The following is a 13,197-nucleotide window of genomic DNA, read 5'->3' on the forward strand; positions in this document are numbered from 1 at the left end:
GGGTGCTCTAACAGGGCACTCCGCGTTAGAAGATCGTAAAAGTCAGTGAAACAGTATAAATCACTGTTCACTGACCTTAGCATACCCCTCGGGCATAAGGGGGTTTATGCAGAGCTGTGGGGGAGTGGTAGATCTATCCAGGGGGTTTGCTCTTAAGAGTGAATTTTTCTGGATTTATGATCCCACCGAACCTCATTATCTCCGACTTCAAACGTGCTCCTGTTTTTTTCAGGAAAAAGGAGTAGGAGTCACTTCTGCTCAAAAGGACTTGTTAAATTGATTGATTTTCTAAGCAGACGGGAATTTCACAAGCGTTCGATCTTTGAAGCAGAAACAACACGGCAAGTATACCGACTCCCCTTTTGAAATTTGAAACTTCTCTTTGTCTCTGATTAATTGACTTTTAAAATGGCGTCTGAAAGTGAAAGTGAACTTTCTTAGTACAACAAAGTAGCGTTATTTGTGGATTGTTACAAACGGAGTTCTCTTATATTGAAAGGAGTAAAGGAAAGTTTTTAAGTTTAAATTCCTGACTCTTTTGAAGACAGAATGGCAGCTAAACCTTTAAAGCCTTCTGGAAGAAGGGGATCTGAACCAAATCTTGAGGATATATTGAAAGTACAACAACCGGGTTGTTAACTTATCAACTGCAGTGACTCACTTCACGACTGCGGCGAGAAAGGTCGTAAAATGGGGGCAAAGCTCGCTTAACAAACTTCTCACTGAACCACAGAAATTCTGGGCTCCGTTGTGGTCGTAACTCGAGGACTACCTGTATTTATAGGAACCCAGTGCCCCCTACCTGTGTCTCCACCACAGGTGCAGCCTTGGGGCCCAAAGGGTTACTGATGGGAATGGTGTAGGTGATGACTCGGCTTTGATGACACTTGCTGTCTCCGCTCCATGAACTCAGCGTAACATCTAGGAAGCGGGAGAAAGAAAAGTTGGGGACAGGATAGGAAAACCAAGGGATAATTAAAATATTATCAGGATAGCACGCTTTTTTAAAAGAATGATAACAGTAAAGTCTTAGTTGATGAAACACAGATTGTCCTTTAGTGCAGGGGTTTCCAACCTTGGCCACTTTAAGCCTGGCGGACTGCTCCCAGAATTCCCAGCCAGCTCTGCTGGCTGGGGAATTCTGGGAGTTGAAGTCCGCCAGGCTTAAAGTGGCCAAGGTTAGAGACCCCTCATTTAGTGAACTCTGGATTCAGCAAACACGTGTTCCGTTCAGAGTCCACACTCTTTTTAATGGACGTTAGTTTGTTGAGTCAAGGTTTTACGGCAACCCACACAATTTACACCAAGCATGTAATTATGCAAATGTCAAAAGCAGGCACAGATTTGGATTTAATGGGACATCCATTATCTCTGAAGGTCACAAGGCTTCTGCCCCCCCCCAAAAAAAATAATAATAAAAGGCACATTAAAAAAACAGGCAGGACTCAAGGATTCAAAGGGTTGCTACCTGCATGCCTAGACCAGGGGTCTCCAACCTTGCCAACTTTAAGACTTGTGGACTTCAAATCCCAGCTTTGCTGGCTGAGGAATTCTGGGAGTTGAAGTCCACAAATCTTAAAGTTGCCAAGGTTGGAGACCCCTGGTCTAGGATACAGCCACTTTAATTCAACCTGAGGCCTTTGGCTCTGGCAGGGTGAAATGCTCCCGGTTCGGACCAGATCGCCCAAAAGTGATGGTGGCGGGTGGTTCGGAGAACCGGTAGCAAAAATTTCTGCCCCCCACCTTCTCCCCGCATGCCCAGCTGAGCCGTGCAACCATCAGAGGTTTTTTTTACTTTTAAAAGCATTTTTTCTTTGGCCGAAAAAATGCTTTTAAAAGTAAAAAAAAAAAAAGAAGCCTCTGATGATCGCGCAACTCAGCTCGGTTGGTCAGAACCCTTTCAAAGCATTTTTTCTAGAACCTCTTCAGCCAAAGAGGCTGTAAAAAATGGCTTTTAAAAGTAAAAAAAAAAATTGGCCATGCCCACCGAGTCACATTACTCCACCCCACCAAGCCACGCCCAGAGAACCGATAGTAACAAATTTTACATTTCACCCCTGCAATGGACTATGGATTAGGCTTTTTACTATGATCTGGCAAGGAGGAAGGTTGTGTCTCTAGCAATCAGGGAAGTTGGCACTTGGCTGTTTATGCAACAGCCTCCCAAATATTTATCCAATACATCAGCTGGAAAACCAGGTTGTGGAAGTCTAAGGTTAATCCATCAAGTAAGGCAGAAAACAGCAGCGTCCTTTGCTTTTGCAACGTAAACTTTGCTCCCAAATATCAACCCAGGATGTGATTTGAACCGGTTTTCTCACTTACCTGTGAATTTGCGTTGGTCCAAAAAGCTGTGTATGAACTGGGAGTCGCTGAAGAGCATTTGCTGCAGCCTCTCTGCTCCCACGTGATACACGGCATTGATCAGGAGCCGCCCTGGCAAATCCGTGAAGAAGGCTTCCACCTCAGCTGGAGAAGGGAGGAAGAAAGAGTGATGGTCGGATGATGTTCTGTCCCCACACCTCAGTCCGGGAGGCACGTGAACTGACTCAATTAGCCAGCAATTTAGTCCACGGCAGCTATCAGCTCTGGCAGCAGACCAGCGAACGTCTGCCAAGGTTTTCCCTGATGTTACCAGAGCAACCAGGAAGTCAGGAACAAACAGCAATCCAGGCCAAATGCTCAGTCAAATAGTTCAGCTCAAGTTTTCTCCAGTCAGTTTGTTTGTCCATCACGAAGTAGTAGAGCAGCCCCTCCTGCTTTTATACCCTGTGGGGTGTGGCTCCGTGACTCAGCACTTTCTAGGCCTGCTCCACCCCTTCTTCTGTTTTTCCCGCCTCTCTTGTCTACGAAACTGGGGATCTAACCAGGACTGATTGTCCACAGCAGGGTCTGGAAGCATTGCCTGGGCGGGGGGAGATACAGGAGACAGAGGCCTCATCATCTCCTCCACCTGGCCTGCCTCTGGCTCCTGGAGCTGAGCCAGAGAGGCCAGCCCTGCGGAATGGAGCCCTGATGGCCCTTCCCCCTCACTCTCTGAGTCACTTTCTGGCAGGGGACAAGGCCCGTGGGGTGGGGTGGGGGCTGGAGCCACAACAGATGAGATCTCCTAATCCAGAGGTCTGCAAACTTGGCTTCTTTAAGACTTGCAGACTTTAAATCCACTCTGGAAGTTGAAGTCCACAAGTCTTAAAGGAGCCAAGTTTGCAGACCCCTGTCCTAATCTTAACATCTGGGAGAATTCAGGCAGGATGGAGGTTGCCCTCACCTTCATCTTGTGTGGAAGAGGATGAATTGCTCATGTCGGTCGGGAGTTCTTCACTGGGAGGCAGGTCCCCCTCCAGGGGGGACACAGCAGGCCCTTGCACCAAATCTTCCAGAGGTGGGTCTGTGGCTGAGGTCACTGTGTGGCTGGATGAAGCATCCATTTGGCTGTCAGTGTTGTCCTCTGGATCTTCTGCCAGCTACAAGGGAAGCAAGTCGGCATTAGATTCAGGCCGCCATTTGAAAGGCACATTTGGTCACCATTTGACATTCCGCATCTGGGCAGCCCATAAGATATCAGCCAAAATGTTTGCTATTTTGAGCTATGCAGTGGTTAGAATACAGCACTGCAGGCTAGTTCTGCCCACAGTTCGATCCTTGACCGGCTCAAGGTTGACTCAGCCTTCCATCCTTCCGAGGTCGGTAAAAATGAGGACCCAGATTGTTAGGGGCAAGTGTTGTGGTCCGCCAGCAGCCTGTGGAGCTGGCAACTGAGTCAGAGAGCGATGAGGTTGAGGAAGAGTATGGGCCAGTTCTGGAGGCTGGGGAAGGCCCAGATGAGGGCTCTGTGTCGGAGGCAGAGGTGGGGCCAGGGCCATCGGGGAGTGATATGTAAACTCCAGAGCCTCCAGAGGCTGACAGCAGTGAGGCAGAGGAACAGGAGGAGCCTGTTCCTAATGCACACATGAGAAGAGCTGCCAGAAGGCAAGAGCAGCTAAAACAAAGAGGATGACTCGGGAGTAGGGCCAAGAGATGATTGGCCCCTCCCATAAGGTTTAAAAGACCAGCGGTCTTGGCCTCTTTGCCGGAAAATAACATTGATATCTTTGTCTTGTTGCATTCGTTTCATATTGGTATCTTTTGAACTTTTGCCAAAAAAGGCCTTGGCAGTTTGCCTAATTGGACCAAGGTTGGTGATAGGACTGAGGAATTTGTCTTGGGAGGAATTTGCTTTAATTTAGTTGGACTACGCTGAGAATGAAGTAATTCTCAGCTGTTCTAATAAAGTTTGTTTTTATACTGACTGAGTTTCCTACTACCTATTTGGGCCTGGATCACAACAGCAAGATGCTGACCCTGTAAACCACTTAGAGAGGGCTCTAACGCACTGTGAAGCAGTATATAAGTCTAAGTACTATTGCTATTTGATACATTCATGTCACCAAGCATGCAGCAGAAGGTAAAACAGGTAATCCTTGACTTACAACCATTTGTTTAGTGACTGTTTGAAGTGACAGTGATACCGAAAAAGTCCTTTTACAATATTCAGTGGGATTTCTAAATAGACATGTATTGGACTATAAATAATTTTCAGAGCTAAAATCTCTCTCCTTTGTAAGTTGCAGTAGAGTTAGAATCACAAAACCATTTTAGCTAGATGTGTTTCAATAGATCGGCTTCATTTTTAAGGATTCTGAAATATCCTTGGACATTTCCCAAATCTGTGAAAAACAGCCACAGAGTGTGTTAGGTTTTTGTATTCTTTTCTTTAGCTGCTTAAAAAGGGGAGTATTATTAGACCAGGTATCTAAAAATACCCTTGATAGTCAAACTGAAAATTTCACCTGTTTGGGCAACTGGAGAAAAAGGCTTTTATTAGGAGGCATGAAATCAAACATAATTACTTTCCACTCAAAAATTATTTTAATCAATGGGAGAGCTTCCCATTTTCCTTTATGTGCTTTGTGTTGTCTTTACTTAAAGTTGAGAGTTTGATGTCTTTACAACATGGACAAGCTAAAATCTTTATTTTAAAATAGTTTTATGCTGTTCTTTGCAACTTTCAAGCTATTGATGGGCATGTGAAGCATATATACTTATAAAGCAGAGGTATAAAAAGTATTATGGAGCCTAGGAACAATTGTAGTGTTTTCACCTGCGTCTTTTAATAGTTCAAAGGCATTCATTTCACTGCACCCAAGAATAGAGAGTCATAGTTAGGCTGTGAAATTCAGGGGTGAAATCCAGCAGGTTCTGACAGGTTCTGGAGAACCAGTAGTGGAAATCTTGAGCAGTTTGGAGAACAAGCAAATACCACCTCTGGCTGGCCCCAGAGTGGGGTGGGAATGGGGATTTTGCAGTATCCTTCCTGTCAAACTGTTTACTAAATCTGCACTACTATTAATCTTCTCATCGTTCCCATCACCCATCTCCTCCGACTTATGACTGCATGACTGTAACTTTGTTGCTTGTATCCTTACAATTTATATTGATATTGTTTCCTGATTGTTTATTTGTACCCTATGACTATCATTAAGTGTTGTACCTTATGATTCTTGATGAAGGTATCTTTTCTTTTATGTACACTGAGAGCATATGCACCAAAGACAAATTCCTTGTGTGTCCAATCACACTTGGCTAATCAAAAATTCTATTCTGTTCTGTTCTGTTCTGTTCTGGCTTCTCCCTCTTCCATTTTGTCTCCTCCATTTTGTGCTTCCATTTTGTGCTGTGTCTGTACTTGCTATTTCTCTTCTCTACAACGCGGAAAAACCTATAAGGGTATTGTATGCCTTATGCGTTGTTATGTATATAAAGACATTTTGAATCCTGCTTAATAGTCTGATTGTGTGTGCTGACACAGTGCTATCCTATTCTCAAATCTTCCGTTCTCAAGCTTAAACATTCCCAAACAACCTAGCACTGATGATGTTACACGCTGACATAATACTTTGGGTCATGAAACATCTGCAAGAAAACAACCAAGCTCAGAGCGCACCAACCACCCCTCAAATAAACAGCCTGAAACAGTTTCTTCTTCCTCAAAATTTCTACGTTTTGGATTTCCTCACTCCTCATCTCTGAACTTATTTCAGTTTATTTGATTCTTTTTTCCGTGATCCAGTTCTGCTCCGTAAAGTTTTCCCATGGATATTGTCTTTTAGATTGTTTAATTTAACCCCAAGGGGACAAAGTTTTGGAGGTGGGTAACCCATAAACATCATGCAACCTTCCAAAGAATCTCTAAGATGACACGGCTGAAATTTGGTGGTGTGATTTCCCCCCCCCTCTCGCCTTCCACCTACAAATAGGTGGTAAAATAAGTGCATTAAAATATGCAAAACAAACGAGATTTCTGGGGAAGGGGGGTTGGAAATTATGCAGAGCAGGCCATGTTCAAGAGGAAAACGGAATAACCATCAGCTTATCATGCATTATTGTAGGGCAAGTAGTTCTTATGGGAGACAAAATCTAGGAATGGACCTTCATAACATTCCAGCTGTCTTCTGAATCTCCGGTCCTCACCGATGTGGTCCCATCACTGCTACTGGCCAGTGAGTTGATGCTATGACTGGTGTCCCTTTTGTCCAGCAAGGGACTGGTGTCCAGCTTGAGGTCAGTGTTGCAGCGGGATGTCAGCTCTGTCAGGTCAATATCATCTCCAATTTCTTTCTGGCTTCTGTTGTGACAAGAGATAAAAGAGAGGGAGATTTAAAAGGAATCTTCCGGCCCAGCAAGGCTAATTTATGGAAGGATCAACCTTGAAGAAATGCTGCTCGCCATCTCCTGCAAATGGCAAAGAGGCAGCTAAGAGGTATGGCTACAGCAGGGGCCAAAATTGTGGAAGTCGTCACTTCACTTTTTGAAGTTTGATGGCTAATAACACCACCTTTTTTGGGGAGGGGGTGGAGTTTCAAGATAATCCTATTCCACTGCTGGAATGGCCTGGGAATAGCCCGAACCTTAACCCAATTGAAAATCTACGGAGCCGACCAGTGGTGGGATTCAGCCAGTTCGCACCTTTTCGGGAGAACCGGTTGTTAACTTTCTAAGCAGTTCGGAGAACCAGTTGTTGGAAGAAATCTTATTTTGTTTTTTTCCAATTTACAGGGCTAATCCTGTAAGGAAGGCAGGAAGGAAACACTCTGGTGTTTCTAGCCTAATCTTTATTGCCCTGCTTACAGAAACTGCCTCTCTGGTTAACCCTTATTACATTGTAACAGCTAAGGTGAAGCACCCATCGATGTGAGTGACGTTGAGTTGGGCATTCCCACATGGTCACATGACCACCGAGCCACACCTATCCAGCTGGTCATTAGGGCAGAGAACCGGTTGTTAAATTATTTGAATCCCATCACTGGAGCCGACTAAAGAAACTTGTTAGTCAGAAGTGACCTAGCAATAAAACCCAGTTAATGGAAGCAATCATTCAATTTTGGTTTCACATTATAACAGCTGCAGAACTAAAAGATTCGGTTCACTCCATGGGAAGACGTTGTAAGGCCGTAATTCATGTTAAACGTTACCCAACTAAGTATTAACTGACAGGGTGATGATTTTTCTATATCTCGGTTTTTTCTATAGTGATAATTTTTGTATATCTCGTTTTTTCTGTGTTTCACTTTCCTTCTTTATACTCTGACTGCTATTCTAATAGCAAATCCTTCATAAAAGCTATTGCATTACATTCTTGATTAAATTACTTTCCATTGGTATATAATTTTATGGTACTTTCCTTTTATTTGGTACCATATAATAAAATTTCTGCTCTGAAAATATAAAGCTGGTTAAATTCCTATTTAGCAATGAACAAAATTTCAGATGGCTCATGAGGTAGTATGGATGCACAGAGTTCATAATTCTATTCCTCCTATACATATTTAGCCAACCATTGCTTCTTTTTATGTGAGGCACAATGATAATTCGATTTTGAATAAATGCTTCAGTACTGTCCCATTATAGATGATATAACCGAGTCAGAACACTCTACAGGTAGTCTTCAACTTACAACAGTTCACTAATGACTGTTCGAAGTGAAAATGGCACTGAAAAAAGTGACTTATGACCATTTTTCACAATTATGACCATTGCAGCTATCCCCATGGTCCATGTGAGTTATATTTGCATGCTTGACAGACTCACATTTATGAAAGTTACAGTGTACCGGGGTCATGTGATCACCTTTCTCAACCTCCAGCCCCGGCTCCGAAAAAAGTTAGCTAGTTTTAGAAAATACACTTTTCCCAAAAGGTTTCCACAATTTTGGCCACTACTGTACAGGTTCCATTCCCTTACCCAAGTGAAAACTGTCCTGTTCACAGGACAGGTAGATACTCACCCCAAGCCATTGAGGTCATCAATGGGAGAAACGTAATCATCATCTTCACTGGTCAAGCCAAGTTCAGATCCGTAGCATTGATGGACAATGTGCCAGAGTTCTCGTGGGGGCAAAGTCTGGTGGCAATGGAAGAACACGGCATTAAGAGAGGAAACAAAGAAGCAGATACATAGCACAGTTCTGGAAGAGCTTATCACAATAACTCCACCGTGGGTTGCTGAGCAAGCTGTAATTGACTGGGTTCACATATTGCACAATGGCACAAACTATGGTTTTCAGACCGTTAATGGCTGCATTTGTGCAACGTATTTAAATATAGGGAGTCATGGGTATTTTAACATTGGCTGTAAACCGCCCTGAGTCCTCCGGGAGATGGTGCGGTATAGAAATGTAATTATAAATAAAAAATAAAATAAAATTTTTTGGAGAAGGGACCTAGAAGCTATTAAGGCAACAGAAAATCCTGACTCTAGGGAGGGGTGCTCATCTCCATTTCAAAGCAGAAGAGCCAGCGCTGTCCGAAAACGTCTCCATGATCATATGGTCAGCATGACTCAACGGCAAAGGCGCACAGAACGCAGAAAGGTGGTCCCTATTTTTCTACTTGCATTTTTTAGGTGCTTTCGAACTGCTAGGTTGGCAGAAGCTGGGACAAGTAACGGGAGCTCACCCCATTACACAGCACTAGGGATTTGAACCGCTGAACTGCCATCCTTTTAATCGACAAGCTCAGCGTCTTAGCCACTGATAGCCTATAGTAACTCAAAAAAGAATAATTGTATTTTAAACTTGTATATTATATTGTCGGTTTTATTATGCCTGTACACCGCCCTGAGTCCTTCGGGAGATGGTGCGGTATAGAAATGTAATTATAAATAAAAAATAAAATAAAATTTTTTGGAGAAGGGACCTAGAAGCTATTAAGGCAACAGAAAATCCTGACTCTAGGGAGGGGTGCTCATCTCCATTTCAAAGCAGAAGAGCCAGCGCTGTCCGAAAACGTCTCCATGATCATATGGTCAGCATGACTCAACGGCAAAGGCGCACAGAACGCAGAAAGGTGGTCCCTATTTTTCTACTTGCATTTTTTAGGTGCTTTCGAACTGCTAGGTTGGCAGAAGCTGGGACAAGTAACGGGAGCTCACCCCATTACACAGCACTAGGGATTTGAACCGCTGAACTGCCATCCTTTTAATCGACAAGCTCAGCGTCTTAGCCACTGATAGCCTATAGTAACTCAAAAAAGAATAATTCTAGTCTTCCAGTGGAATAAGTTTCTCCATCCGGTTGTCATTGAGTCAGAAGCAAGGAAGAACAAGATGGTTTGAACAGATGAACTGTGGCACCCCAAGTTACAACTCCTAGCATCCTTCACCCTTGGCCACACTTTCTAGGAAAGCTGGAAATTGTACTTTGACAGTATTTACAGGGTCAGAAAGTTTGCCCTACTTGGCTAAGCATCGTGTTTGAATCTCATTTGTGGGTGTACCTGTTTCTATGGGTGCATCAAAGCTAAAGAAGTCAGTATATAGGAGCCATGTTGAAAACCTTGAAAATATGTCCCAAAGGTGCTTTTTCAAGAGGCAAATGGACTTTCTTTGGTTTTCCTTGCAGATGTTTCGCTTCTCATCCAAGGAGCTTCTTCAGTTCTGATTGAATGATCAGTCACCATTCAGTCGGAACTTAAGAAGCTTCTTGGATGAGAAGCGAAACGTCTTCAAGAATAAAAGAAAAAGAAAAGAAACTCTACTCGCCTCTTGAGAAAGCACCTTTGGGACAACTGCGACCTGGATGACTGAGAATCTCCATAGATCAAATCTAATCTACCTCTCTCCAAAAAAATCACAGGTGGCTTCTCGCCTCGTCTGTTCCTACCTTATCCAGAAGTGCGTTCTGCCAAAGGCGAAAGATGAGCATGAAGCATCGGTCACGGGCACCAAAGGATGTGAAGAAATGCTGGGAACCAGAAAGAACAACGTTAAGACTGGTCCCCCCCCCAAAAAATAAGTTTGACTGTGGGGAACTTTCATAGCTTCTGTGTTGCGTTTAGGCTGTGCAGTTTCTCAGGCACAAAAGGAACTTGCTTTCTGAAAATTACTGAAAACATTAACTATTTTGGAGGGCTTAGGATGAGCAATGGGACACCCATACTTGATTGATATCAATTTACTAAAGATGTGCTTTAATATTTTACCATTGATCTTTCAATGGGGTGGCCTTTCTTTTATGGACTAATTTACTGCGAACTGCAGAGACTCCGATTGATTTCATTACCGGTAATAGGTAGGTTAAGTTACCGTAATTTAAGTTAAGTTTACTTGATTGTCATTGCACCTTGTACAATGAAATTAAATGTCACCTTCAGTGTATATTGTAACTATAAAAATAAAATGCAAACACACATCCTTCACATTCTACACAATTGAATTGACAACCCCCGATATTGTAGAATTCAGTATGGTTACTGCCCTGGGATAGAAGCTGTTTTTCAGCTTATTTGTCCTTGTTTTTATTGCCCTGTACCGGCTGCCAGATGTAATAGTTTAAAAAAAAAGGATGCCCAAGATGAGATGGATCCTTAAGAATGTTTTGAACTTTCTTAAGGCAGCGGGAGCTATAAAGCTCTCCCAAAGAGGGGAGAGGTAGGTAGTAGACAGAGAGACAAAAGAATGGAATTTATCCACATGGACATGCACATTTGATTAGGCAGCTGCAAGGGCATTTCCTCATCAAAGATGATCTCCAGAAGACAATCTATATTTTTGCTCCTGCTGTTCACACAGGTGGGTGAATTTCAACAGTGGGAAGATAACAGCAGTGAAATCCTCTGGTGTGTGCTACCGGTTTGCTGTACATGCATACAGCAGGATTTCCTGCTTTCTAGCGAATATAAATCATGCAGCACAGCTGATTGTCAGAAATACCAGTTCGTCTGAACTGGTAGCATTTTTTTTTACTACCGGTTCAGGCGGACCAGTCCGAACTGGTAGCATTTCACCTGTGGAAGATAACCCTTTAACTATGTAGACCAGCGTTGCTCTTCCAGACATGACTGAACTACAACTCCCCAGCAGAAGTCATATTATCGCCACAGGGTTCCTGGGAGATGATAGCTCAGCCGTGTTTCTCAACTTTATGAAATGGGGAATGCTGGCATTTGAGGACCACATGTCTTAGAAGATGCCAAGGTTGAGAAATACTGTTTTAGCGGATCGCCATATTTTCGATTCGCGGAAATTTGCTTCCTGCCTGAGATTGTGCAGTGCATTGTTGCATGAATAACACACCAAAAGAGTACAGTGGCAAGAAATAATGATAGGTTTTCTGTGAAATGGGCTCCGCTGTTGCAAACTGCAAACCTCAACATCAGAAGAAAACATCAGTGGCATCTGAGCAATCTTAAAAGATTACAAGGCCTCCCTGGCTGTCTAAACCACAATTGTCAGTGGAAGATTGTAATCTCAAGACTTCCTGGATGTGCATATCTTTCAGGCCACTTGCAAAGACCTGCGCATTTGTTTTCTCTAAAGTGTGCAACCACAGGTCATTAAACTCTGCAAAGGAAGGATGGTTCTAGGTGAAAATGATTTTCTAGAGGTAGGGACACACCCATTTTCCTTTGGAATTCTTTGTACCCGATGTGCTTTCTCTTTTCTAGGACATTGCCCTGCTGGTTAGGGCCATAAGTCAGGAAGAGATTCCTCTGAGATAAAGGCCTCACCCTGGCTCAGCATAGACGCCAAAAGAACCGAGGAAGTCTCAGAACAGGAATGAGGCAGGGAGAAACCAAAGGCGCTTCTTCAAAAGGCAACTGGACTTTCCTTTGTTTTTTTCCCTTGAAGAAGGCATTTCGTTTCTTCAGTTCTAAAGAAGCTTCTTCAATGAGAAGCGAAACATCTTCTTCAAGGAAAAAAGCAAAGAAAAGTCTGGTTGCCTTTTGAAGAAGCATCTTTGGGACAACCATGACTGAGAGTAGCTATAGACAGAGAGGCGGGGGAGAAAGAAGAGGGACAAGTCAACAACAGTGAGTTATTAGTCAGTTAGGCTCTCTTCTTGCACACAACTGACACATTTCCTAAGAAGAAAGATAACTCAGATTCACGGGTAAAATCTCTTCAAATATTTACACTGTGCAGAAGGTCCATCATGTGCCCACAAAACTTTGAAAAGTCAGGAAAAGAGAAAAGGAAGCTGGGACAGAGAAAGGCTGATATTCTTTGGTTGGGCTCCAGATCACCCTCCCCCCCCCCAGTGGCACTGAGCATTCACGTGCAGCTTCAGAATAGCTATTCTGGGGAATTCTGGGAGACGAAGTCCACACATCTACAAATTGCCAAAGTTGAGAAACACTGGTCTAGAATAAAGATGGGAAGTATCCATAACTGGAATTTCCTGGATATTGCAAATTTCTGCCAAATCCGTAATTGCGGATTTCTGCCAAATCCCAGGGAGAAACCATCTTGTAAGATGGTTTTAGCTGGGGCACCTTGCAGCCATCCAGTTCTGAGATTCACAGTCCCCCAAACCACCTCTGATCACAATACAGGAAGCAAATTCTCACAATTTGGGTCAGGAAACCAGTAGCGGAAATTTTAAGCAGTTCCGCAACCAGCAAATGCCACCTCTGGCTGGCCCCAGAGTGGGGTGGGAATGGAGATTTTGCAATATCCTTCCCCACACACATAATGAAACTAATGCTAGAATAAAAGTGATACAGATTTAAATCTATAAATTGTCAAGGACCTAGGAGTACTCATTTCTAAAGATCTACGTCCCAGAGCTCACTGTAACATCATTGCAAAAAAGGCTTTAAGAGTTGTAAATCTTATTTTACGAAGTTTTCTCTCTGGTAACACTGTACTCCAAACTAGGGC

General features: G+C 43.4%; 1 protein-coding gene across 2 annotated transcripts in view; it reads right to left on the reverse strand.

Moving 5' to 3' along the window:
* GRAMD1A (GRAM domain containing 1A) overlaps positions 1-13,197 on the reverse strand; it is a 68,044-nt gene that overhangs the window by 22,659 nt on the left and 32,188 nt on the right. The window contains exons 7-12 of one of the 2 annotated variants that reach the window (XM_058195731.1): positions 10,199-10,279; positions 8,324-8,439; positions 6,511-6,664; positions 3,269-3,464; positions 2,326-2,469; positions 803-921 (exon numbers count right to left, since the gene is read on the reverse strand). In XM_058195731.1, coding sequence (XP_058051714.1) covers positions 803-921; positions 2,326-2,469; positions 3,269-3,464; positions 6,511-6,664; positions 8,324-8,439; positions 10,199-10,279 — 810 coding nt within the window. Of the gene's footprint in view, positions 1-802; positions 922-2,325; positions 2,470-3,268; positions 3,465-6,468; positions 6,665-8,323; positions 8,440-10,198; positions 10,280-13,197 lie in introns of both variants that reach the window. The other variant, XM_058195730.1, reaches the window with a different exon arrangement.

The sequence above is a fragment of the Ahaetulla prasina genome, chromosome 10, assembly GCF_028640845.1.
Source record: "Ahaetulla prasina isolate Xishuangbanna chromosome 10, ASM2864084v1, whole genome shotgun sequence".
Lineage (NCBI taxonomy): Eukaryota > Metazoa > Chordata > Lepidosauria > Squamata > Colubridae > Ahaetulla > Ahaetulla prasina.